Genomic DNA, 23,465 nt, shown 5'->3' with positions numbered 1-23,465 from the left:
CTGTTTACTCATAGATTAATTTCTAAGAGGTGGTAAAAGGAAGATAAATCCATGATTTTAATGCTACTCTACCTGGAACAATTCATGGCATTTTGAGTTGGATATGTGTAATGAGGAGGAGCTTAACACTAAGTAGAGGACCCTTTCAGGAAGACTACTACTTTCCATGAGCTCTAGAGTTTGTCCTCTGGCCCTTTTGGCTCTAGGAAAATCTGAGGGGGCATTTGAAAAACGGGGAAACGGCTTTGTTCTAAAAGCTGGCTAGAGCAACAGGGTTTGTGTGTTGTCTGTCTGGTTAAAGCCCTCCCAAGTTTGATTTACCGGATGCTTGGGGAATTTGAATATGACTTGGTAAAGAGTAAGAAGGATGGGTCTATATTTTCTGCCCTGTGAGCCTCAGCAGCTTGTTTTACAACACAGGACTGAGCATTAGTCTGTAGGTTTATGCTTTTTCTCTAAATCTTGTTTTTTTCTGTGGGGGAGGAGGATAGTGTTTATAATACCCTGATGAGGTAAAGAGTTTGCATCTAAGCCTTTAGTTTCTAAGAGGTAGAAATGGGTATCTTTGAAAAGTAAGACCGCTGCTTAGGCCTCAAAGGAAAGACTTGAGTCTGCAGTGGTGTGGGCTACAGGGCAAAGGATTAGCTATCTACAGTATCGAGTCAGGTGCCTACAGGCAGGAAGGAAACAAGTTACAAGATGGACCCTCTTAGCCAAGTCTTCTGGCTTTAATTTTTTGTCACAGTTTCTTTATGAAAACAAAAGCTATGCTTTTCTGCAGCATTTGAGCAGGTTGTATAAACTGGCAAGTAGTTCATGCTTTCTTTAAGCTCCTGTGCTTTTTCAGTAAGTTTGCACATCCTATTTCTACTCTGGGTTGAAGCTGCCCTTATACCGCCATGCTAGACTTAAGAAAGCTGCCTTTGCAGCTTTCTTTCACTAATTAACTTTTCAAACATACACACCCCCCTCCCCGCCCCCTGCATCTGGGATGGGGGACAAAGGGGGCTTTCTCTAGCACCCCAGCTCTCTTGCTCCTAGCAGTTCAGATGCTGACATGGTTTGCTCCTCCAGTGCACCTTCATAGTTCATCGTGGGGAAAGCTGCCTTCAATGTGCTTAATCTCTTAATGTTAAGCTTAACCCTTAAGTGTTTGCTTAACCCTGGTGAAATCTGCCAGCCTGGATTTCCCAAGCAAAAAGTGCAGCCCTCCAAGAGTACTTTGCTGTTGTGTCTCCCAGGTTGAAGGCAAGGGAAGGAGACAAGTATTGCCTGGCCACCAGTCCCAAGCTTTGTATCTGCTTCCTGAGGCCAGAAGGTGAAGGCTTTGACTAGACAGAATAATCTTTGGTTTCATCCTGTTTGAGACTTCGTTTGTTCTGAATTCATAGTGGCTTGCAATTCCTTTTACTGTTTTTGGCTGTGCCCAGATCTTAGCCAAAGTTTGAAAAGCAAATCATACCTTGCTACTGCTAAGAGCTACATCTTCAGGTAGGGTAATTAAGCTCATATAGAAATGGTAATTCTTCCTAAAGGTTGTTTATTAGGTTAAAACTTAAGGTATATTACAGGTTTTCTGGAAATTTTAGTCACAATATTGGTATCAAACAATGTGAAACTCCAAGAATAACAGGTGGCTTTATTATTAGAAGCTTAATGAGACACAATGGTTGCGGACACAGTGCTGACAACAAACTTATGCGTTTTTCAGATTAGTAAATCGGGCTACACAAAGAATGTTTTCCAGCGTGGATATATACAATAGACAAATTTGAGTCTTGTACTGTACTTGTACTGGACATTTCTTGGATAATGCTGCAAAAACATTTGGCCAAGTGCAGGAATTGTTTGGACTGTGAAATAACGTCGTGTACAAATAATCTTTGTGTCATCAGTGTCTAACTGCTTTATGTGTCTCTGCACCCCTCCCCAGATATGGGTATATCTAGTATGGTTTGTAAAATCTGTTTGGAGAAGCAATATAAGAGTGATGTAAATTTTGAGACCTGTTTTTTATCAATCCTGATGTTTGCAAAGTCAGCTTAAAAATTGCTTGCTTTCCCTCTGTGCTTCTATATTGGATATTGGCTTGCAGTTGATGGGTAGATGTATTTCATACATGGTACATGTTAGTGAGCGAAGTATGTTACAGCCACTGTAGTATATTATGTTGTAAGTTCACTTAAACTTTTTGTTGCTGATTCAGGAAGAAGAAAAAACATACGGTTACAGTGGACAAATTCTGTTATTAATCAGGACCACCCAGAAATTAACTTAAAATCCTAACCTGTGACCTGAGAAGAAAGGGATCCCCGCTATACCGATTTATTCCGGAGCTCAGTTTTCCAAATATTGGGGGGGGAGAAGAAATAGTGGGTCTTTTGTCTCCCCCCCAGTCCCCAAGCAAATACTGCAATTATTGCTGTCTTAAGTTTGAAATCTTGCTTTTGGTGACTCCAAAACTATCAAAGGCTTCTGTTTCAAGGTATATTTTACTAATAGGCTTCAAATTTTTTTAGATATTTGGTCATTATTGTAGTAAAGTGTGGTTACTTTGCTACCTGGTGATGTTCAGCCGGTGCAGTCTACTTTTTGTTTTAAATGTGACAATGGACGCTTTCAGTGCTGTATCTTCTAACAGCACAGTAGGTACTTAGGTACTGTTAATGTACTAAATACCTTGTATTCTGCTAACAGTTGGGTTATTTTCAACCTCAATATTGAAAGCAACAAGACCATTAAATGAAAAGCCTAAATAAAAGGTCACATTTTCATTTCCAGGGGGCACTGAGTCACGATGGAGTGGCAAGATAGGAAACGCCTTCACGTGGCCACGTATAAATAAATTTCTGTCCTTGGTCCAACCAGAAACTCTTTTGAGAATGTCACGAATCTTGGCAATATTCCATACAGTCCCATGTAGCCACTTCATTCTCCTCTCATCTAAGGACCCACTAATTAATTTATCAATTTTAGTTTTGTGCACAATCTTACCTAAGCCGTAACCCTTTCCCAGAAAAAAGTGGGTGTAGATTCTTTTCTTTCTGGTAGGAACATCTTTCATCTTGATGTCATATAAACGTTTCAGGGTTTGAAGGGCCAAGTTTAGAATTTCATCTTTATCTGGATTAGGCTCTTTGTCTAATGCCTCATCTGGCCAGTACAGCAAGGTGAGCAAAAAATGGGCACTTGCTGGAAATGGTCTTTTTCCTTTAAAGAATCTTACGCTGAGCTCACGAAGAGTCTGCGCTGGAAGAAGTTTGGCTGATCCTGGTGCTAAGCATGCTAATGTGATGTGGCACAAAATATAATTGATCAGATCGTTGTCCTCCAGCCTGTCCCTTAGTGGGTTTTCTGTATAGAAACTAAGGATGTTTTCTAGCTTTTCAGCTGACCTATTCTCTTTCTTATCTGTTAAGAATGACAGGATATTAGTGACGCTACCTCCACCACTCTTATAAATATTCATGCGTCTAATCAGCTGGCTCTCAAGGCCACCATTGCTGTCCTCAATAAGTGATGTTGAGATGAAGAACTTGGCATATACCTCAGACTGTCTTTTTAGCCATTTTCTGGGATTATAAATTTGTTCTTCCTTTTCATCTTTTTCATCTTCCTCTTCCTTCTCATGGTTTTTATCTGTTTGGAAATAACTTAGGTCTTCTGAAATCCATTCCAGAGCATTGTACAGGTTCTGGCGTAAGCCTTTTAGGCGGGAGTGAAGCCTTCCCCATGTTTTTTCAATGTCTTTAGGAATGTAATCTGTGATCAGGTATTTCACCAGCTCAGAATATTCCCCCTCTGGACTTCTGTGAAATACATCGACTGTGGACAAAAATCTAAGGAGACGACATCCTACTTCGACTTCTCCAAAATAGCCAGCATTGTTCATACTGTCGCGTTCTGCTTTTGCAGCCTGTTGTGCAGCCCTGAAGCATTTCATAGCTTTAAGAGCAATCTCTATCTTTTGAATGATGCTTTCAGGAGTGTCCTCCTGTGTCATTTTATCCACAGTGAAACTAAACCATTTTCTGTAGACTTGACCTTCTGTATCTAAAATATAAGAATCATTTGGCAAATGAAATTTTGCAACCCCTGCCCAATATTCCGCATCTTTAAATTTTTCATTGTTGTAATGCAGTCTGGCAAGCTGCTGGGCAAAAAAAGGATCTTTTCCAAGGAGTTCATATGCAGCTTTTAAAACAGCTATCGCTTTTTCACAGTCTTCAGCTTTACAGACATGTTCAATGAATGGGGAGAAAAGAGTGTCAGTATTGTCACCCCTGCTTCTTTTATCACGTCGAATAAATAGATCTCTGATGAACTTTATGAATTCATCTCGTCCAAATCTGTTTTCAAAGAGTGTCTTTTCCTGAAGAAGAGTCATTGCAAGTTGGCTTTGAGGTTCATTCCCTGAAAGCTGATGCAGAATTTCTTTTGCAACCAGACAGTGTATTATCTGAACAGATGAAATATAGGTGGTACTTTCCCGTAGCTCAATAAAAATCATTCTGGCTTGTTCACTCAAGTGACTTTTGAAACCATATGCTCTTGATTTCCTTTCTGTATATACCCCCAGTCCCAGAAAAGCCTCACAGTGTGACAGTGAAACGTAAGAATTGGGTACATAAAAATTAAGCAAAGCCACATAACGCATCAAGCATGTATCACGAGAAGAACGGTCTATGTCTTGCAGTATGTGCCCTACAAAGTCTCTCACATATGTTTCATTGAACTCCTCACACATCAGGACAAACGTAAGTATGAATTCTGGCTTGACATCTTTCTGCTTCAGTTTTTCAAGTTTAGTTCTGAACAGACTTTTCTCTGAGTCCGTCAGCTTGTGAGTGACAGCAACTGTGTCCAGTGGAGAAGCCCTGCAGAGCCTTTCAGGGTCATTGGATCGTCTACAGCACATGAGAATGAAGTAAGGTCTGGGGGAATTAATTTTCCTGGTTGCTACAGCATCCATTAACTCATTCCTTAGTTCTTCTAAATAGTCTTCATCATAATCCTCAATCAGGAGGAGCACAGGAAGACAAAGACTGATTTCTTTTTCTTCATAATCTCTAAATGCAAGTGCATGTTCACAAACAGTTGCAGGTGAATACGAGGTTTTGATAACAGCACATCTTAAGTCCTTTCTTCTTTTCCATAGAACTTGCCGTGCTATTGTGCTTCCACCGCTTCCAGGATGGTGAAATATCTTTAGTTTAGCTACAGAATAGTTGAGTCCGCCTCCTCGTAAAATGTCATCTAGGAGTTTGCTAGCATCTGTACATGCTTCGCGTTCAATGATTTCTCCACAGCGTCTTTTATCAGCAAGCCAGAAGTTTTCCCAGATTATTTTTCTCCCTCGGTAAAAATTTTGTTCTATTTCTTGTATTTGTTTTTCAGTCAAAAGATCTAATTTGATATCATCACATTGGTCTACACAAAGGATTTCTAGGGAAAACAGCTTCTCTTCTTCCAGCGAGGGAAATGTACATAGCCCTCTGGTGGAAACTGGCAGATGTCTGGGTTGTGCTGTAGAAGGCAGCATCGTTTGAATGGTGGCATCTACGTGACTTAGCTTCATACCCACAATACTGCATTGTTCTAGTGTCTCAATGCTGCAGGACGCCTGAGCTAGATTAGCCCACTTCCTGTAATTTTCTCTGGACTCTGCAATGCAAACGATGTACTCTGTGCCATTCATCTCTGTATAGAATTCCTGAAAAGTGTCCACAAGTGGTTTCTGCACTGGTGATAGCAATAGGAAAAGCACAATGAAAGACCGCTTCGGCAGGATTTCGTCACAGATACAAGTGATTGCTTTCTTAAGGTATTTCTTTTTTGTTCTAATCCATGTATTTTCATCACAAGGTTTTTCATCCCCCAGGAAGTCACTGCGCCCGTTGCAGAATATCCAGCTGGTCTGATCAAACAGGCACAAATGTTTCTGAGAGGGAGGGTTGCCAGTCTTACTTTCATTGGAAAAATCCTGTAAAAAATAAGACCTTGTTGCATGGTGTTCTTTGTACTTGTTGTACAGCCCTGACACATTAGAATCTTCATCAAAGTCAAAGACACAGAAAATGTTTAACTGCATTAAAAAGTTGATATAGTTCAGATTATCCTTTTCACATCTGTTTGTGACAAGGATGTACCGTAGGGAATCATCCATATAACTTTTGCCATCGTTTAGTAGAATTGATAACTTTCTTCCCAAATTTTGAGATATTTCTGTATGTACTTCTGTGCTGGAGAGCTCAGCTTTTTCTCTTTGAGCATCCCTGTCTTGTAAACCCTGAATAAAAGTAGCTAGATCATTGTGCTTTACAGGTTCAGACTTAGCTCCTAGTCTTTGATAGAGAGCTCGATCTTTTGTCAGGATCACCTTCTGGCTGCCTTCATTGTATTTCGGCAAATACACTTCAAAAAGTCTGTTCTTTACTAAACTGGATGTTGGTTCAATGTCAACCTCCACCACAAATCTTTGTTCCTGAGAGTCTTTCGAAATCACTTCAACAAAAACAGGTGGGTGAATACATTTCCTTGCAATTTCTTGTACGTTTTCGCAAAAACATTTTTCTATATAATCTAATGCATCAACGTAGTATTCTCGCTCTTTGACCTTTATGCCAATGATCTGGCCATGTTTCCAACCCTTGTCCTCAACGCTGTCCATGATACCAAAATGGATGGTGCCATTTGTTCGAATGTTCATGCAGGCTGAAGCAAATCGTATCACTTCGCAGGCAAATTTTGATTGCAGTTGATTTTTGTTCAGTTCTGCAGCAGTGGCAAAAGATTTGTATTCATGGCAAGGAGTGATTAAACCACTGACTCCTGATTCTGGATCAAGAACTCTGTCTTTCACATATTTGAAATCAGTATTCTGACTTCTAAATGGTCGACAGTTGCTGAGCTCTAAAATTTCATCAGTATTTTTAAGTTGGGAGGTGTTACTTCTCCTTTGCCTCTTGCCAGAAGTAGAAGCTGTGTTGTTTCTGCTCATTTTATCTACTGGATCACAGCTGTCTCCACTTGAAGTTTTTTGAGCAGGAGTGTTTCTGGGTCTTACTGGATCTGTTTGCGCATCAGTTCTGCCAGACTTTTTGCTGCTGGAATGCTTGGCTTGCTGTGCATTTTCCTGTAGCTGCAGAAGTTCGTTTCTCTTGCGGATTAACATGTGGATTTGGCCTCCCTTCATACCTATGCCTTTGAGGAAAGAGTCATCCAGTTCCATTAGCGCTGGACCTGTCACTTCTTCCGCATATAGTTTTTCTACATACTCTTTCTTGATTCCAGTAGATTCTAGCCAACATTGGACATGGTTTTCATCCCATTTATTCACAGGTAATGTGCTGTAATCTACAAGTTAAAATTATGTATTAGTAGTACAAATTAAAAACATGTTAATGTGCTTGACAAGGCATTATAATCCTTGCAAAACTGGCCATGTTGAATGCTAGATTGTTTTCTTTCTACCAGTCACAGTGAGAGACTGTCTTAACTTCTCAAATACGTCAGTAAAAGCATCCTTAATCAAAAGCAGTCCTAAGCAATGGTACAGGACTAACAAATCAGTGAAGCAGGAAACCATGAGGGAGGTTTGGAAACGATCCTCAAAGGGAGTCATGGAAATAACTCAAAATGTTTTTGAAGGGAATGATTTGATAAAGTTATTGGAACAAAGTTATTGAATTCTCTGAACTAGAGAGGTTTGGGTAGTTCATTTACCCACCTGAGTCTGTTCATTTTCTGCTAAATGAAGATAGCATCAATACAAACCATAAGATTATGTTAAGAGTACTGATTAGTTCCCCACTAGAGATGAACCCTTAAAATGCAGATATTGAAAAAGCAAATTGCTACATATAAAGTACAAATTTTCTGAAAGCAACACATACCCATTGCCTTTGATGAGGGAAATCCTGCTGTTAATGAACAAAACCTAGAGGGGGAAACATAACTGTTGTCAGGTTTACAGTTAACATTCCTGTGTTAGTTGTTGACTTATTTGTTCTGTTTAACCAACCCCCTCACCACCTCTTTAGTCCAAAGTAGTTTCTGTACCTCTAAAAGTCTGGTCTTGCCAGCTGCACTGCTTCTGTATGCCTGTACTGTGTGAAGGCAGCTATTCATGTGCCTGGATGTGAAGGAGATGGGGTTTTGCTGAGAGCCGTGCCGCTCTTAACAGCCACTTCTGTTTGTTAGATATTGTAAAAAAGGAAGCACAATGCTACTCTATCCCCTAGGTTAAGTAGTATCTCTTGCTTTTTATTGCTGTGTTTTTCTCACTTTCTCTCCCTTTCCCTGCCTCTTGCTCCCTCACACTCCCTTCCCCCCCCCCCCCCCTTTTTTTTGTGGGTACTCTTTCCCCCTCTCCCTCTCTTTTTTTCCCCACATCTGTTCTGGTGCTCACTGGATTTTCCATGAAGCAGTTCAACTCACTGCCCAACCCAGCAGAAGATTTTCTTTTTAGTGGGGTGTCCTGGCCTGATACATGACGTCTTCTGCCTTGCTCAGGTTCCATTTACAGGGGTACAGAGATGGACTGCAGCAGGGCTAGCCGGTTCTGTACTGCCAGAGGAAACATGTTAAAGAGTTTCTCTTACTGTAGTGTGAAAGCTCAGCTCTGTGCTGGTTCAGCAGGTGTCCATAGCCTGGCCAACTCCCTCCCCACAACTCATGGTGGTACAACAGTGATGCTCGCAGCCTCTGGATTCAGCTAAAAGGAGCAGAGTCACCAGTGCAGCCGGCATAAAAGGCGGTTGTGAGGCTCGGCGCAAGCTCCCTGCAATGTCTGAAAGTACAAAGGTTGTAACTGTGGGAAGGCAAGGAGTACTCCCCAGGATCACAGCTTGGCAAGAGGTGAGTTCAGAAGGTGGCCATTTGAGGAGATAATGGGTCTAGGAGAACAGGGGATGCTTGAAAAACTATGTGGAGTAAGTGCACCTGGTCAGCCCTGTAGAAAGCTTGTGGGCTGACTGAGGCACCAGCATGGCCCATATAGCTTTGGTTTAAGCGAGTGCCTTAGGGGAACCTATTACAGGACCGCTCTGATTCCTGCTGACAGCCAGTGCATTGACACTGACAGCCAGTGACAGCCCTTTCTCCCCTGAGAAATGGGGCTAAAAAATGTCCCTGAAATGTTTATAGGGGGTGCTTTTAGCCACCCCCCCACCTCCCAGCGCTGTGCTTGCACAGTGACTTGGCTTGTGGTGAGTGCCCCCCGCCCTCCCCGCTGCGCTCGTCTGTGACAGCTGACGTCAGACGGAGTTTTGGGAGAAAACGAAACTTAATGGGAAAGAGAAACTCAGGCGGAGCCCGGCAGCCCTGGGCAGGCGCGTCCGGGCCCGCAGGGCCCCGCGCTGGGGGCCCACGGGCCCATCCTCCCCACCCGTTTTTAAGAGCAGCCCGGGGGTGAGCGGCAGCGTCTGTGTGGTTCCCGCAGGCGGCGTGCACTCCCGTGGGGCCTGGGCACTATCGGCTGCATGGGTGGGCAGGGAAGGGATGTGGCCATGGGCGTGCGGGGGCAGGGGTGTGTGTCCGTCCGTCCCCCCCACGAGCTGCTCAGAGAGCAGCTTACCACTGCTGAGCAGCCCTCCTCCCCGTGGGACGGGGCGGCGGGCAGCGCTGGGAGATCCTCGCTTTTCCTAGGCCTGCTACCAGTCAAGTAACGCGCCGGGCTGAGGATAACCTCCCGCTGCCGCCTCCCCCCGCCTCAGGGAAAAGGCGAGAGCTTACCTTGCAGAGCCTGCGGTACGCGAGCTGTCTCCAGTGCTGCCCTGCCAGATCCTGCCTGCAAGGAAAGTGGTTCCGAAGAGGGAGGGAAGGTGCTCCAACCTGCTGCGGTGCCAGGCTCTGCCAGCCCGCCGGCTCAGCGGCACGGGCCGGGGTCTGAGCCCTGAGGGTGTTTCTGCAGTGCTCCCGTGGGGCTGGTAAATGCTCCTACTGCTACCGGCAATGAAAAGGGAAATTGGTCTGGGCAAACACTTGATGATCCACCAAGTCTCCACCCCTTTGTCGGCAGGGCTGTTGCTGGGTGGTGCTGCCTTTGCAACCCAGCCGGCATCCTCTGCTTCCTGCGGTGGCGTGGGGAGACCCGCCGTGTGGCTTGACAGTACCAAAACAGGGTACTGTCAAGGTGTTGCATTTCTTTCTTTTTTTGTGGTTTTGGGGCTTTTTTGTGTGGGTTTTTTTAGTGTTTGTTGTTTTTTTTTTTTTTTTTTTTTTTAAACTAGGCATTCCACCCCCACCCCACTTACTGCCCTCTATATCAGCTACCTACTCACACCAGGCCAGCTGAGCAAGGTAAATAGCAGAGAGGCCATGAAACACCAGTGGCTCATCACCCCTCTGTAACGCTGGGGCACAGGACGGCTGTGCTGATACTTGTGATGTGTGATGCACTCCCAGCCTTCCACACTCTAGCAGGCAAACTTGTCTTACAGGCTGGCTTTTTTTCCTGTAAATCACATGGTCATTCATCAACTTAGTTTCACATAAAAAATTTTACTTATGGATATCTCAGTCCTGCACAGCAATAAAGATTTTTGCAGCGTGCAGTCATTCCAGCCCTTCCGTCTTACATGTTCACCTGCCTCAGACACCAAGATGTAGGTGGCTGTTGCCTAGGGATTGTTAGTAGGAATAACAAAATGAAGCTCCCAGGCCTTCAAGGAGGCTCGATGCTCACCCCTGCTGGAAACAAGAGGGTGTGGGTGTTTCCTGCATCAGAGTCATATCTTTGACTAGCAGGAAGAATGTTTTTGAGCAGTCCTCCTGCTCAAAAAACAGGCCCATGCCCTTTCTCGGGGGGGGGGGCAGGATGTGGCTGCTGCAAGCCCAGCGCAGCTGTAGGAGCGTTACCCTCTTCCCCTGCTCACCAGCTCCAGCCCTGCTTCTCAACGCTGTGTTAGTCCACACATGGCAGCAGTCTGGCTCATTTCCCCAGGCACACATCATCACTAAAAGGTGTAGGTTGTGTTTTTTTAATCTGAGTACAAGTCTTTATTTAGTAGACTTACAAAAGAACTTTACATGAGAAGTACAAAAATATGAAATAGGCTTTGAATCTTCTTAGGTAAAACTACCATTTTTTTCAAGCTTTAGAAACATGTAACTTGCACAGTTGCCATCTTATGTAAATTGCTCTCATACATTGTAAAACTAGGAAAAAAACTTCCCATAAAGTAGCTCCAGAAAAGTAGCTGTACGTACCCAATCATACACATTACTGTCAATAATTAATTAGTTTGAGAGACAATGGCACAGTCATACACATTCCCACTTTGTAATTTCTCCTTTAATGAATTCCATGAAAGATGCAGTATCACTTTCCTCTTCCAGTTATAATATGATTAAATATAAACACAAAACTGATTAAGAATGATTTGGCATGCTTTATACTTGTACCACTTGCATGTGATACCACTTTGTAGTAAAAATTAAATAAATATAAATATGTTAAATAAATATATTTTAAAAGAACATCCCACTTATATTAGAATTCAGCATTCCTTCATCCTTTGCACACACTTAATGCTTTGTCACAGCTTTAGGGCCAATGAAAAGAAATACTGCATCTTTAAAAACACAGGCTCACTTGGATGTAATTAGCAACCCATACAAACAGAAAATGGGGTTCTTTTACAGCTTTATCGCACCCATTAAAAACACTGCCTCTAATTTCACTGTTCTGTACATCTCTCATTGTTTCCTATTTAGCTCCTTTTGACCCAGGACTCATCTTACCTCTGGCTCTGCAACTGGCGACCCTTCTTCATAAGTAAGGAACACTTGCAGTAGAGAAATCTTTAGCCTCTCACGAGCAGCTCACAGCTGACATCCGTGTATTTTTCTGAAGTTACTTGTGTAGATCTATTCTGATACTGTGATTTAAGTCAAGGACTGTTCAAGCTCTTCTGTGAATACTGGCTGATATTTAATGAGGCTTATTTTCAAAGTAGGTAAACCTTTAACTGATTTTTTCAAGTCAGTGTTTTTTAGAACTTCATTGTATCTGCTCAAGTATGAGGGACTAATTTTCCAGAGTAGTACTGATTAAACAGAAATTGTACTCTCTACTGTTTTTTGGATAATCATAAATGATTCCCTTTACAATCACTATGGTGTGTCTAATGCATAATGTGGCAGTAGTGCAATGGCAGGTTCTGATGATTTGCTACAACTAAAAGGCTCCTTTTGCAGATCCCAGTCCCTAGTAATTATATGATTTCAACCACTGTATTTTGATTCTTTGTAGTAAAACACATTATAGTTATAAAATCACGTACAGTACAGGGATATTGGGTGACGGTTATATCCAGCTTTTGCTCTCCATTTTCACTGTCTTGAAAACTGAAAACTGCTTTGGAATAACTCCATCACCAGGGTTCATTGCTTTTCTGAAGTTACCACTCGCTCCTTGGGCTCCTACCATCTCCTGATCCAGCGCAGGCAGAGGTACAAGGCACTTTTTGGAAGCTTGGTTTCTTCCAAGAGAGAGAATTCAGCTCTTTGATCCCACTTTTCCCTGCTAAAGGTAGGCCTGTTTCACAGCCCTGTGCTTGAAATGTTGGTCCCAGAGAAGAAAGCTCCATCCCTCCCCTCAAACAGTGTCTCCTGCAAGGCTCAGCTCTGCAGAGTCCTGATTATAGTAATGCTGAAACAGTCTTTCTTGGCAGCAGATATGCATAGCGTTGTAGGTATGTAGGAGCAGGTGAGGGAAACGAGCTGTAAAGTAACATACAAAATCATCTGGGATGGAGCCCAAGGTCTCCTGCACCTCGGGAGGCAGTTCTCTGTAATGGTGCTTCTGTAAAGGAAAAAAGAATAGGGAAAAGCTCAGTCAGAGGATATGTGTTCAAGGATCCTCTTTTAAACAGAACTGTCTTTTTCATGGACAAAGTAACCTCATATTAGTCTATCGTAAAGGAGCTCAATACCTAAAACAAGGTAAGATAGACATAGACTGGCAACAAACAGCAACTGAGGCAGAACCATAGTGTGTGTGTTGCTTATGGAAAGAAGTCCTTTACCTTATTTCTCATCGCCCTCAGAAGATCCCGTACTGAGCCTCCTTTATAGGATCTGAATTTTCGAAGATCTGCAAAAGAAATTACAAGATTTCTTTTTGTGTTTTGATGCAGTTTTAGTTGCTAGCCTCAAAAGTAAGGTATGGGTGCCTAGAGTCACATATTCTTATAGGTGTGTTTCAATATATAAACATGTGCTTTAATTTGAAGAAATACTTTGCTGACAAGTAAAGGTCATGTGCCAAAACTCAGACAGTGTTAGCCTTACTTTCCTGTCCCGGCAAACTGGGAACAACAGCATGCAACTCCTTTGCACTCTGATAAAATACTATCCATTACCTGTCTGAAGAGGAACAGTGATGTGCTCTCTCCAGTCCATTTTCACCACCTCTCTTCCGCCTCTTTCTAATTGCTTGACTATTGGACCATCTAAAGATTCTTTCTCTATCCGGTCACTAACATCCTGGAAGAGACATTCAGGTTATTTCTAGTTTTACTTCCAAGCTTTCCCCAACAATTTAAAATTGTTTCTGGCCAATTACAGCCTGTCCTGATAACAGAGTTATGATTCTACTTCATGGCAAAGTACAACACAATGCATTATGCTTGGGACTGTGATACAGAAGTTTCTGAGATGATGAGTTGTTTCACCATGTGCCAGAGCCTTTTAATCAGAGTAGAAGATAAGGCTGGAAAGAACCTCAGGTCCTCAGCCAGTTCCCACCCCCCATCAGGATGAAGTGTGCATATTCACTACAGTGGGCTACCCTGTTCTTGAAAACCTGCCTGGCAACATGTTCTCCTGCATTGCTAGTGTAGCTGCTAGAGTTAAGTTGATAACATCATGTTCTAGCCCCACTATAAGAAAATCTTCCCTAAGACTAAGCCAATTTCTTAAGAGATACCACCTAGGTATTACAACTTTGCTTCTTCACTCCTCACAGTAAGGCTGTGGATTCTATCACCTCAAACATCCACAAAGCCAGGAGAGACTGAATTCCAGATTTGAAGAATGCCTACAGGGGTCCTTAGAACTGAAAGAACCGAAAAGGTCAACACAAACCTGAAAAAACTGGAGCTGTTTTTCTAAACTCCAAAAGAATGGGTGTTTTAGCACACAGCTGGCAGACGGACGTTTCTGAGGGTCCATGTTTATCATTTGCTCTATTAAATCACGAGCAACTATGTCTTCTGCAAGGAAAAGGGTGATAATTCTTAGGCTGTAGGGAAATCTAATGTTTTGTACTTTAGAAAATCATTATGTTCTCTACTTCCTCCAACGCAATCCTGGACACTAGCCCCACTAGCTCAAGCACTGCCCTCATAGATACACTGGGCAACCAACAGAAAGTCAAAGTGTTGAATCAGAGTGATTACGAAGATCAAAGTTCAGTTCTTTCCTACCCTTTAAATACATTAAATAACTCTACAGTCAAGCTTGCAGGGTTCCAATTTTTGTATCCCAGAGATGCTTTGGAGTACTAATTCTAAGAACTTCAGGAGCTTTACTTCAGGAATACTTTAGGACTACAACTTTCACCACTGCCAGGTTGGGAATCACTGTGGGTCATAGTTCTGTCATTTCTGTTGGTATTTTAACACCCATCAAAAGTTCACTAAACTCTGTTGTGCTTTACGTTTACCATGCTTTTCTTACCGTGCCTCCCTGCATTTAAAGACTCCAGGCTGTATGCACCCAGCAGAATGTTGGCTTGCCGCTGTAGAGATTTGCCAAAGGGATGGCTGCCTTCAGATACCACATAATAAAAGACACAGCCAGCTGAAAAGATGTCCACGGTATATGTCTGCAAATAAACAACCTTTAATAGCAATAACACATTTTTTTTCCCCTGAAGACTTTGAGCCATCATCACAGGGTGGTTATTTTGCATCTAAGAGCAGAAGAAAACTTTTCAGAATCACATATTCAGCTGCAAGCCAGCATGAATGCGGGGTTGGACTAGATGACCTTTAAAGGACCCCTCCAACCCAAACTATTCTATGATTCTATGAATGCCCAGGCATCAAGTACTGCATATCTTAGTCTGACTGCAACAACGTGCCACCGGTTGGTTGTGCTGCCTTCTCCTGGGGGAGCCTGATGGAAAGAGGAAGACTTACAGGGTTCTCTTTGCAATCTTCACTCAGCATCTCTGGGGCAATCCACCCTTCGGTGCCTGGCACACCCGACCGACGGCTAAAGCTGTGCCTGCCCACTGCCAGCTTCTTGCACAGGCCGAAGTCTGAAATCATAGCTTTGACTTTCCCATGGGCGTTAGGCATCGAGATGAGGATGTTATGGGGCTTCAGGTCCCTGTGGACTGTTATAAACAGCCATTTATCCACTCCAGGCAATCCCAAGGATATTTGTCAATTTTTAAGGTATTTGCATTGTAAACCTTTCACAAGGCTGAACCACCATTCGTTAAATCAAAGTCCTAACCTCAAACTATTGTCTTTGGTAGAGGCTCATCACTTTTGTGTTGCATCACCACTAGTCATCATGTTTTATATGACTTCTAGACAAAAAATGGAGCACCCTGAACAAATGGCAATGACTAGCTTTACTACTCCAGTGCAGCAGAATGTTATAGGGACAAGGCTGTCAAAGGACAGACACTACTGCTGCCAGCACTCGGTGGAGCTTCTACAGCTCTCTTCTGGGATTGAATAAACAAGCTCCCAGACCAGTTTCTCTTCTTTTTCTAATTAAGAAAATGTACCACTCTCCATCCAATACTGAAACAAGACGCATTCTTACCAATACTAAGGGAGTGCAGGTAAGCAAGACCAGATGTCGTCTGTTGCAGGAGAGTGATGGGCTGTAAGCCATGGTGACTGAAGGCCTTCTGCTCAACATACTATAAATTATAACAGAAAAACAGAAGATTCAGCCACAACATTGCTTATCATTACCCTCTGCATAAATAGTAAGTATATCCCCTTCACACCCCCCCAAAAAAAAAAGGTTAGACTGGGTAAATTGTGCTAGCTGGTAACACACATGAAAGAGCCTTTTTTTTTTGGCTGAAGGTGATGATCTCTAAAATGTCATTCAGAGCTAGCATGCTATATAGCACTGTGCTCCAGCAGCAAGCGTAGAGGGTCTTCAAAGTCCGGATGGTAGGAGGGGAGGGATGACTAGAAAGGAGTCCTCCACAAGAAGGAAAGGAAAAAAAAATAAAAATCAAAGAACAACAGCTTCTGTCCTTAAATCAGTACAGGGTTAGGGATGTCCTTCTAAAGGTCTGAAAACACCCCTGTTGTAGGAATGTGTAATTGTCACAGAGGCGATGGCGGGAGTAAGAAGAACATCTCCTGTGGCAGGCACTTCAGCAACTTAAGCTAAAGGAAACTGAAGGCCTTCCAGGGAGAAGACTTTCACAAATTCTGTAGGTTTGCAAGTGGCCCATCACCTCCTGTAAAGTGGCAGCACACAGCTCGATGGCTATGTACTGAAACTGCCGGTCCTTCTCTGTGCAGAAATAGCGGATCACATTAGGATGCTCATCTGACTCTCGCAGCAACTGTACTTCACGGTCTGCAAAGCTGAAGCACTCGGGAAGAATTCTTTTCACTGCAACGTCGCGGTTATCAAATGTCCCCCTACAGACAGGAAGGAAAACCACATCAACATTTACGGGCTCTGAAGACAAAGCGAGTGACAACAAAAGACATTTTACAGAGGCATATTAAAGCATTTTTCTCATGCTGGAAACAGATACATTTGTGCTGGTTTCGGATGACAGTCCTTTTTCACACCGAACGTGGGGCTCGAAGGGTTTGAGATAACGACAGGTTTGATTGGAATGTGCTAGATCAAATTTATAGCTGTTATTGCTGTTTAGCTATTAATCAGCAGAGGCTCCTGTGCTTGCCCTGGGGCTTGCTTGCCTTACTGTCTATTAGAGTCTAGTGCTCCTTAGGGGCTGCTTTTTGCTTTTGCTGCCTGCTGTACTGCTGATCATCTTACTCTGCTGTGCCTGGGAACATTTTGGTAACAGCAATGGTGATGCACCTGGGCTGGCAGATGGCCAGGGCATCACTGCTGTTTCTGTGCTGCTGTACTGGGTAAGGCCATGTTGGAGCAGGTTTACTTCTGAAGGGACTGTGGCTGTGGGTAAGGCCATGCTGGAGCAGGTATATCTCTGAAGGCATTGTGGCCCACGGAGAAGGCCACGCTGGAACAGGTGCACCTCAAAGCGACTGTGCCTGTGGATAAGTCCATGCCACAGCAGGTATACCCCTGGAGAAACTGTGGCTTATAGATAAGGCTCTACTTGGAGCAGGTACGCCCCTAAGGGACTGCAGTCTGTGGACAAGTCCAAGCCAGAGCAGGGGCAAGGGCAGGAGTTCATTGCAATGTTAAACCCGATGGCCTGGTCCAAAGGGACCAGGGGTGGAGACTGTAATGGAAATACCTTCAAATTGTTGTAACCTGGGATTTCAGTTGCATGTTGTAAGAATTACTATAGCAGGAACCACCTGAACCAAGGGAGGACAAGCCTTACAAGAAGCAGTGCAAGTGCAGCAGTGAGCTGACCTGAGCTGGCTTTGGTGCCCAATAACTCCACACAACACACCACCTCTCCCGTCCTGAGTGACCACCATAACAGATGGAGCCCAAAGTCATGGACTAAATGAGCTCAATGGACGTTTTGTGGACATTTTAGAGGGGTGGTCCATTGACTAGGGGAATTATATCTGTGTATTATATCAAAGGATGGGAAGGGGGGTGGTGGGTAATTATGTATTGGATAGTGTGAGACCTGAGCATGACATAAATGGTATGGAATAAGGAGTTGTGAATGTGCTGGTTTTGTCTGGGAGAGAGTTAATTTTCTTCACAGTAGCTAGTATGGGGCTATGTTTTGGATTTGTGCTGGAAACAGTGCTGATAACACAGGGATGTTGTAGTTACTGCTGAGCAGTGCTTACACAGAGTCAAGGCCTTTGCTGCTCCTCACCCCACCCCACCAGCGAGGAGGCTGGGGGTGCACAAGAAGCTGGGAGGGGACACAGCCGGGACAGCTGACCCCAACTGGTCAAAGGGCTATTCCATACCATATGACATCATGCTCAGCATGTAAAGCTGGGGGAAGAAGAAGGAGGGAGGGGGGGGGTGGGGTGTTCAACATGATGGTGTTTTGTCCTCCCAAGTAACCCTTTTGCCTGATGGAGCCCTGCTTTCCTGGAGATGGCTGAACACCTGCCTGCCCATGGGAAACAGTGAATGAATTCCTTGTTTTGCTTTGCTTGCATGCACAGCTTCTGCTTTACCTATTAAACTGTCTTTATCTCAACCCACGAATTTTCTCACTTTTACTCTTCCAATTCTCTCCTCCATCCCACTGGGGGGGAGTGAGAGAGCGGCCATATGAGGCTTAGTTGCTGGCTGGGGATAAATCATGACAGTCATTAAACATTTCTAAGGGAAGTAAAGTACGTTTTGCTAGTGAAGAGACACTGCATGAAAATATTCCAGACACATGCAAAACACTTTTTCAAAGTTTCATTTCTGTTTGTATTAGATATGTGGTGTTTTTTTGTTTTGTTTTTTTTTAAAAAAAGCCCTAATGCAAATACGCCATTCATTGGTCTATTTAATGCTCAATGTACATATTGTCTTCTACCTGTAAACAATTGTCCCTTCAGCTCCGTGTCCCAGTACATCTTTTGGGTTAAACGAAATCTTGCCAACCATCACTCTGTTTGCATCTTCATCTGAACAAAAAACAAGAAACAAGGACTGGTTTAGGATGGGTCAAGTCAGCCTTTCACAACTGCACACCCTTCTGGGCCAGCATATAAGCCTTTTTGCTCATGTTTAAATTAACAACACAGATGATCAAAACAAATTAACATCTGCATTTTGGTACTCACGCTGAGTAGGCAAATACTCTCTGGTGACCAAATAATCCAACATACAGAGTCAAACACATTCTGTACACAACACCCGACATAAGGTCTGGAAAGATCATGTCTCAAGACAGTATAAGCGACTAGTGGTTCTCAGCAGACAAACTCTTTTTAGAAAGTTTTATAGATGTCTTGTTGAATTTAGGAAATGCTGATTGACAGTTATGGAAGTGGGTTTACTAGCAGTTCCCCTGAATAGCCTTTGAAGGGACAAAAGAGTGCCCAGGAAGATCAGGCAGGAAGGCAGGCTGCGCTGCATAATCCTTATTTCTTGACTCCAGTTAATAATAATAAAAATTTTTTTATTTAAACAAACCTCTCCCTAGAACGGCTACAGGTTATAAGAATATACCACCATGGACAACACAATCCCTCAGATGGCAGTTACAAATTGGATGTTTTTCTAAAGCACATAACCCTGCTCAAAGTCAGGGCACAGCATACCTGCACAGTGTTTTGCAAATGGTTGGACTTGATGAGAATGAGAATGATGAGAATGAGAATGATGGTCTTTTTCAGCTTTCTGATCTATGAAGTATCATCAGTAAGTATTTTAATTGTTGTGCTGTATCATCCTACAGACCGGGGAAATACAGAGACTCACAATAAATACACTGGATCAACTTTACCTCCCTCTTCTTGCTCAGTGGAGAGGCAGCTCCCAACATCAGATGTGGAGATGCTGGAATACGCAGAATGGTTTGATGCTCTGGGGGACATATTTGGTGTGCTGGTAGCTGAGCTCTCTGTCCGCCCATAGGAGGTGTCCAAGAAATCTGCTTCTGGGGGTAGATCACTGGGAGCATGGAAGGGCAGCTTCCGCTGCTGCAAGAGCTGTATCTTCTCTTCCAGCTGATGCTGCCTCTGCTGCTGCTGATGCACGCTCTGTGAGAAAGGACCTCAGTTCCATAAGTGGAGTGAAGTTTCTTACGGTCATGTCACAAAAGGGAACTCTATAGCTACTGGGGTAGCCACAGCCAAAAGGTGGGAGGAAAACTCTCATTATGACACTATCAGCCAAGTAGGCTGGGGAACTTTCACTCACACACTTTCAATTTCCTTCTGAACTTCCATCGCAAAGCTGAGAAATCACACTGGTTGGTTAATATGGCAAAAGCTAACTGTTACTAGGTTGACTAGGTGTCTTTAAACCACAGAAAGATAAAGGCTTTGATCCAAAAGCTGGAAAACCTGACAGTGGTTCACGTGAGGAAGAGAGGAGTGAAGCCAGTGGTGTTAAGATCATGTCCATGAAAAGAGTAACACATACAAAAAACAGAATTGCTGGGATGAAGAAAAAAACAACAACTCCAGAGTTGGCACATATGCCCAGAGAAATCACTGTTATGTCGAATTTGTAGCCTTTGCTACCCCCTACACATCTGTGAGGAGGGAAAAAAAAACCCTGTAGTGCATTACTTTCTAACTCCTGTATCATTTCTTGGGCTGTAAAATGTTACTGACTCTCCCAAAACTCAAAAGCACATCAAACTAAGTCAGCATTACCATTGGATAAGTGATGATAAAAGCCACCCAGCCCACAAGCAGGAAAGTGCTGAGAATGATTGTGGCCATGTCTTTCAACATGGAGTCCACAGGAGCCTCTGGCCGAGGGATAGGCCGAGCAGGTTTCTCCTCAATATCCTTTGGAACAGGAGGCGGCACTTCTGTGGAGGAACCTTCAACAATGTCAATAACCTAAGAGGCAAAGAAAGCTCTGTTAGCTCAATACCCTCATGGGTAATGGAGCATTTATACGCTAGCCTTTCTGCTACATCATTTTTAATAATTTCTAATCCTATCAAAGTCAAAGAAAGTTTTGCATGCAGAAAAAAAAAGCAGCTGAAAGCCCTAATTCTGAAATAAAGAATGACACATCATCATACCAGTGATTTTACATGCTAAGTGCATGAAAATCTGACACAAAAAATGTGAAGTAATTCCATGTAGCTTTTCTTCTGAGTCCTTCCCCAACTTCTATTCCTTTACATTCTTCAATCATCCAGCAAGATGATTATGCTCAACACAAACCTCTTCAATAGTGGCTTTATCAGAGTCAGCCGGAATCACATTTTCAGGCCTCTTAGGTAAGTTGCTTGGGAATTTCTCCAGGATCTTTGTAGGGGCAGATAATGGTGTTTCATGGTGCCCTGTATAAAACACATTTGTTGAAATAAAAAGTTGGTCCCTTTTTAGGAAAGATATCCTTGATTTCAGCATCTTTGCTGAAGAGCATATATAAAGTTGATTTACAAAAGGCTTGAGAACATCACAGAACAAAAGCTCAAATTAAAACATTTTTTCCCCCTTCTTTCCAAGCAGTCACAGGTATAGTGATCACAATCCTGAAGAACTCTGTGCTCAAGCACTGGCTGTGGATTTGGTCCCTGGCCATTAAAGGAACATGCGTTATGCCTCCTAGCTGGCTTACTCTCAAGGTAGTTTTGCTTTGTGATGTGGCCTTGAGGTGAAGATCGTGTTCTAGATATGAAATGGCTCTGAAGGGAATGGATCGCACTGCACAAGAATGAAGCAAGAATCAATCCAGTGCTCAGCTACAATTGCTCTTCATACTCCTTTGACTCATGCTATTGAAGTAAGTGAGAAGAGGGAGACGCTACTGTGCTCCCAGCTTTTGCAGTTGGAGTAGACAGAGACAGACTCCTGCTCATGTATAGAGCAGGAAAGAAAAGGGAGGGAAAAGATTGAGGGCACGGGTCATTCAGTGCAGAGGACTGCAGAGGAATACAAACTGCTTAAAGGGAGCTGCTTGACAAAATGCAAGAGCAGGGCAGTACTAACAAAGAAAGGGATCACAGGCAGAGAAAGGCGGCAGTCAAAGAAGCTGAAAGTTACACCCTGTCCTTGCCACAGAGATCCTATGGGATATATCACATAATTATAAACTTAGAATCATAGAATCGTTTAGGTTGGAAATGACCTTTAAGATCATCAAGTCCAACGGTTAACCTAGCACTGCCAAGTCCACCACTAAACCATGTCCCTCAGCACCACACCTGCACATCTTTTAAATACCTCCAGGGATGGTGACTCAACCACTTCCCTGGGCAGCCTGTTCCAATGTCTGACAACCCTTTTGGTGAAGAATTTTTTCCTAATATCCAATCTAAACCTCTCCCAGCACAACTTGAGGCCATTTCCTCTTGTCCTATCTATCACTTGTTACTTGGGAGAAGAGACCGACCCCACCTCTCTACAACCTCCTTTCAGGTCGTTGTAGAGAGCGATAAGGTTTCCCCTCAGCCTCCTTTTCCCCAGGCTAAACAACCCCAGGTCCCTCAGCTGCTCCCCAACAGACCTGTGCTCCAGACCCTTCCCCAGCTTTGTTGCCCTTCTCTGGACACGCTCCAGCCCCTCAATGTCTCTCTTGTAGTGAGGGGCCCAAAACTGAACACGGTATTCAAGGTGCGGCCTCACCAGTGCCGAGTACAAGGGGGCGATCACTTCCCTATTCCTGCTAGCCACACTGTTTCAGATACAAGCCAGGATGCCATTGGCCTTCTTGGCCACCTGGGCACGCTGCTGGCTCATATTCAGGCGGCTGTCAACCAACACCCCCAGGTCCTTTTCTGCCGGGCAGCTTTCCAGCCACTCTTCCCCAAGCCTGTAGCGTTGCATGGGGTTGCTGTGGCCCAAGTGCAGGACCTTGCACTGAACCTTGCTGAACCCCATACAATTGGCCTCAGCCCATGGATCCAGCCTGTCCAGGTCCCTCTGTAGAGCCTTCCGACCCTCAAGCAGATCGACACTCCTGCCCAACTTGTCATCTGCAAACTTACTGAGGGTGCACTCAATCCCCTCGTCCAGATCATTTATAAAGACATTAAACAGAACTGGCCCCAACACAGAGCCCTGGGGGACACCACTTGTGACCGGCCACTAGCTGGATTTAACTCCATTCACCACAGCTCTTTGGGCCCAGCCATCCAGCCAGTTTTTTATGCAGCGAAGCGTACACCCATCCAAGCCATAAGCAGCCAGTTTCTACAGAAGAACGCTGTGGGAAACGGTGTCAAAAGCTTTACTAAAGTCTAGGTAGACAATATCCACAGCCTTTCCCTCATCTACTAGGCGGGTCACCTTGTCATAGAAGGAGGTCAGGTTAGTCAAGCAGGACCTGCCTTTTGTAAACCCATGCTGACTGGGCCTGATCACCTGTACGTGCCGCGTGATGGCACTCAAGATGATCTGCTCCATAACCTTCCCCAGCACCGAGGTCAGACTGACAGACCTTTAGTTCCTTGGATCCTCCTTCCAGCCTTTCTTGTAGATGGGTGTCACATTTGCTAACCTCCTAACTTGCATCACTTAAAACTGAACTTCAGACAGTTCTTCATTTTTGAAGCAAGACTGTAAATGCCCTGAAAAGTAAATTCCAAAACTTTGGGGTTTAGGACACACAGGACAGGCTGACACTTTATTAATATTATCTTCAGCCTCTGTGCCTTAATCCTCCATTTGTAAAGCGGGGAAAACATGACCATCTGATCCATATGA

At 43.8% G+C, this 23,465-nt stretch overlaps 2 protein-coding genes across 5 annotated transcripts in view; both read right to left on the bottom strand.

Annotated features, from left to right (window-relative positions):
- Nucleotides 1-1,421: 1,421 nt before the first annotated feature.
- Nucleotides 1,422-10,256, bottom strand: LOC140660605 (sterile alpha motif domain-containing protein 9-like). Of its 3 annotated transcripts, none has more exons than XM_072881597.1 (4): nucleotides 9,736-10,256; nucleotides 8,604-8,791; nucleotides 7,896-7,939; nucleotides 1,428-7,356 (listed from the first exon to the last, which is right to left on the bottom strand). In XM_072881597.1, exons 3-4 carry the CDS (start codon nucleotides 7,897-7,899, stop codon nucleotides 2,672-2,674), a joined length of 4,689 nt encoding a protein of 1,562 aa, XP_072737698.1. In that variant the 5' UTR covers nucleotides 7,900-7,939; nucleotides 8,604-8,791; nucleotides 9,736-10,256; the 3' UTR covers nucleotides 1,428-2,671. The 3 variants fall into 3 exon arrangements, with proteins under 3 accessions (XP_072737700.1, XP_072737698.1, XP_072737699.1); XM_072881598.1 differs by having other exon boundaries at nucleotides 8,604-8,716; XM_072881599.1 differs by lacking the exon at nucleotides 8,604-8,791 and having other exon boundaries at nucleotides 1,422-7,356; nucleotides 9,736-10,115.
- A 726-nt stretch (nucleotides 10,257-10,982) lies between these two features.
- The window catches only part of ERN1 (endoplasmic reticulum to nucleus signaling 1), a 43,061-nt gene continuing 30,578 nt past the window's right edge, over nucleotides 10,983-23,465 (bottom strand). For both annotated transcript variants that reach the window (XM_072881607.1, XM_072881608.1), the window contains 12 exons: nucleotides 20,979-21,097; nucleotides 20,454-20,645; nucleotides 19,577-19,832; nucleotides 18,662-18,752; nucleotides 16,445-16,634; nucleotides 15,790-15,889; nucleotides 15,150-15,349; nucleotides 14,686-14,833; nucleotides 14,092-14,219; nucleotides 13,368-13,491; nucleotides 13,032-13,099; nucleotides 10,983-12,808 (listed from right to left, as the gene is read on the bottom strand). In XM_072881607.1, the coding sequence (XP_072737708.1) occupies nucleotides 12,602-12,808; nucleotides 13,032-13,099; nucleotides 13,368-13,491; nucleotides 14,092-14,219; nucleotides 14,686-14,833; nucleotides 15,150-15,349; nucleotides 15,790-15,889; nucleotides 16,445-16,634; nucleotides 18,662-18,752; nucleotides 19,577-19,832; nucleotides 20,454-20,645; nucleotides 20,979-21,097 (1,823 nt within the window). In that variant the 3' untranslated portion in view covers nucleotides 10,983-12,601. The remainder of the gene's footprint in view (nucleotides 12,809-13,031; nucleotides 13,100-13,367; nucleotides 13,492-14,091; nucleotides 14,220-14,685; nucleotides 14,834-15,149; nucleotides 15,350-15,789; nucleotides 15,890-16,444; nucleotides 16,635-18,661; nucleotides 18,753-19,576; nucleotides 19,833-20,453; nucleotides 20,646-20,978; nucleotides 21,098-23,465) is intronic.

The sequence above is a fragment of the Ciconia boyciana genome, chromosome 16 (assembly GCF_034638445.1).
Source record: "Ciconia boyciana chromosome 16, ASM3463844v1, whole genome shotgun sequence".
NCBI lineage: Eukaryota > Metazoa > Chordata > Aves > Ciconiiformes > Ciconiidae > Ciconia > Ciconia boyciana.
This window is presented reverse-complemented; position numbering and strand designations above follow the sequence as displayed.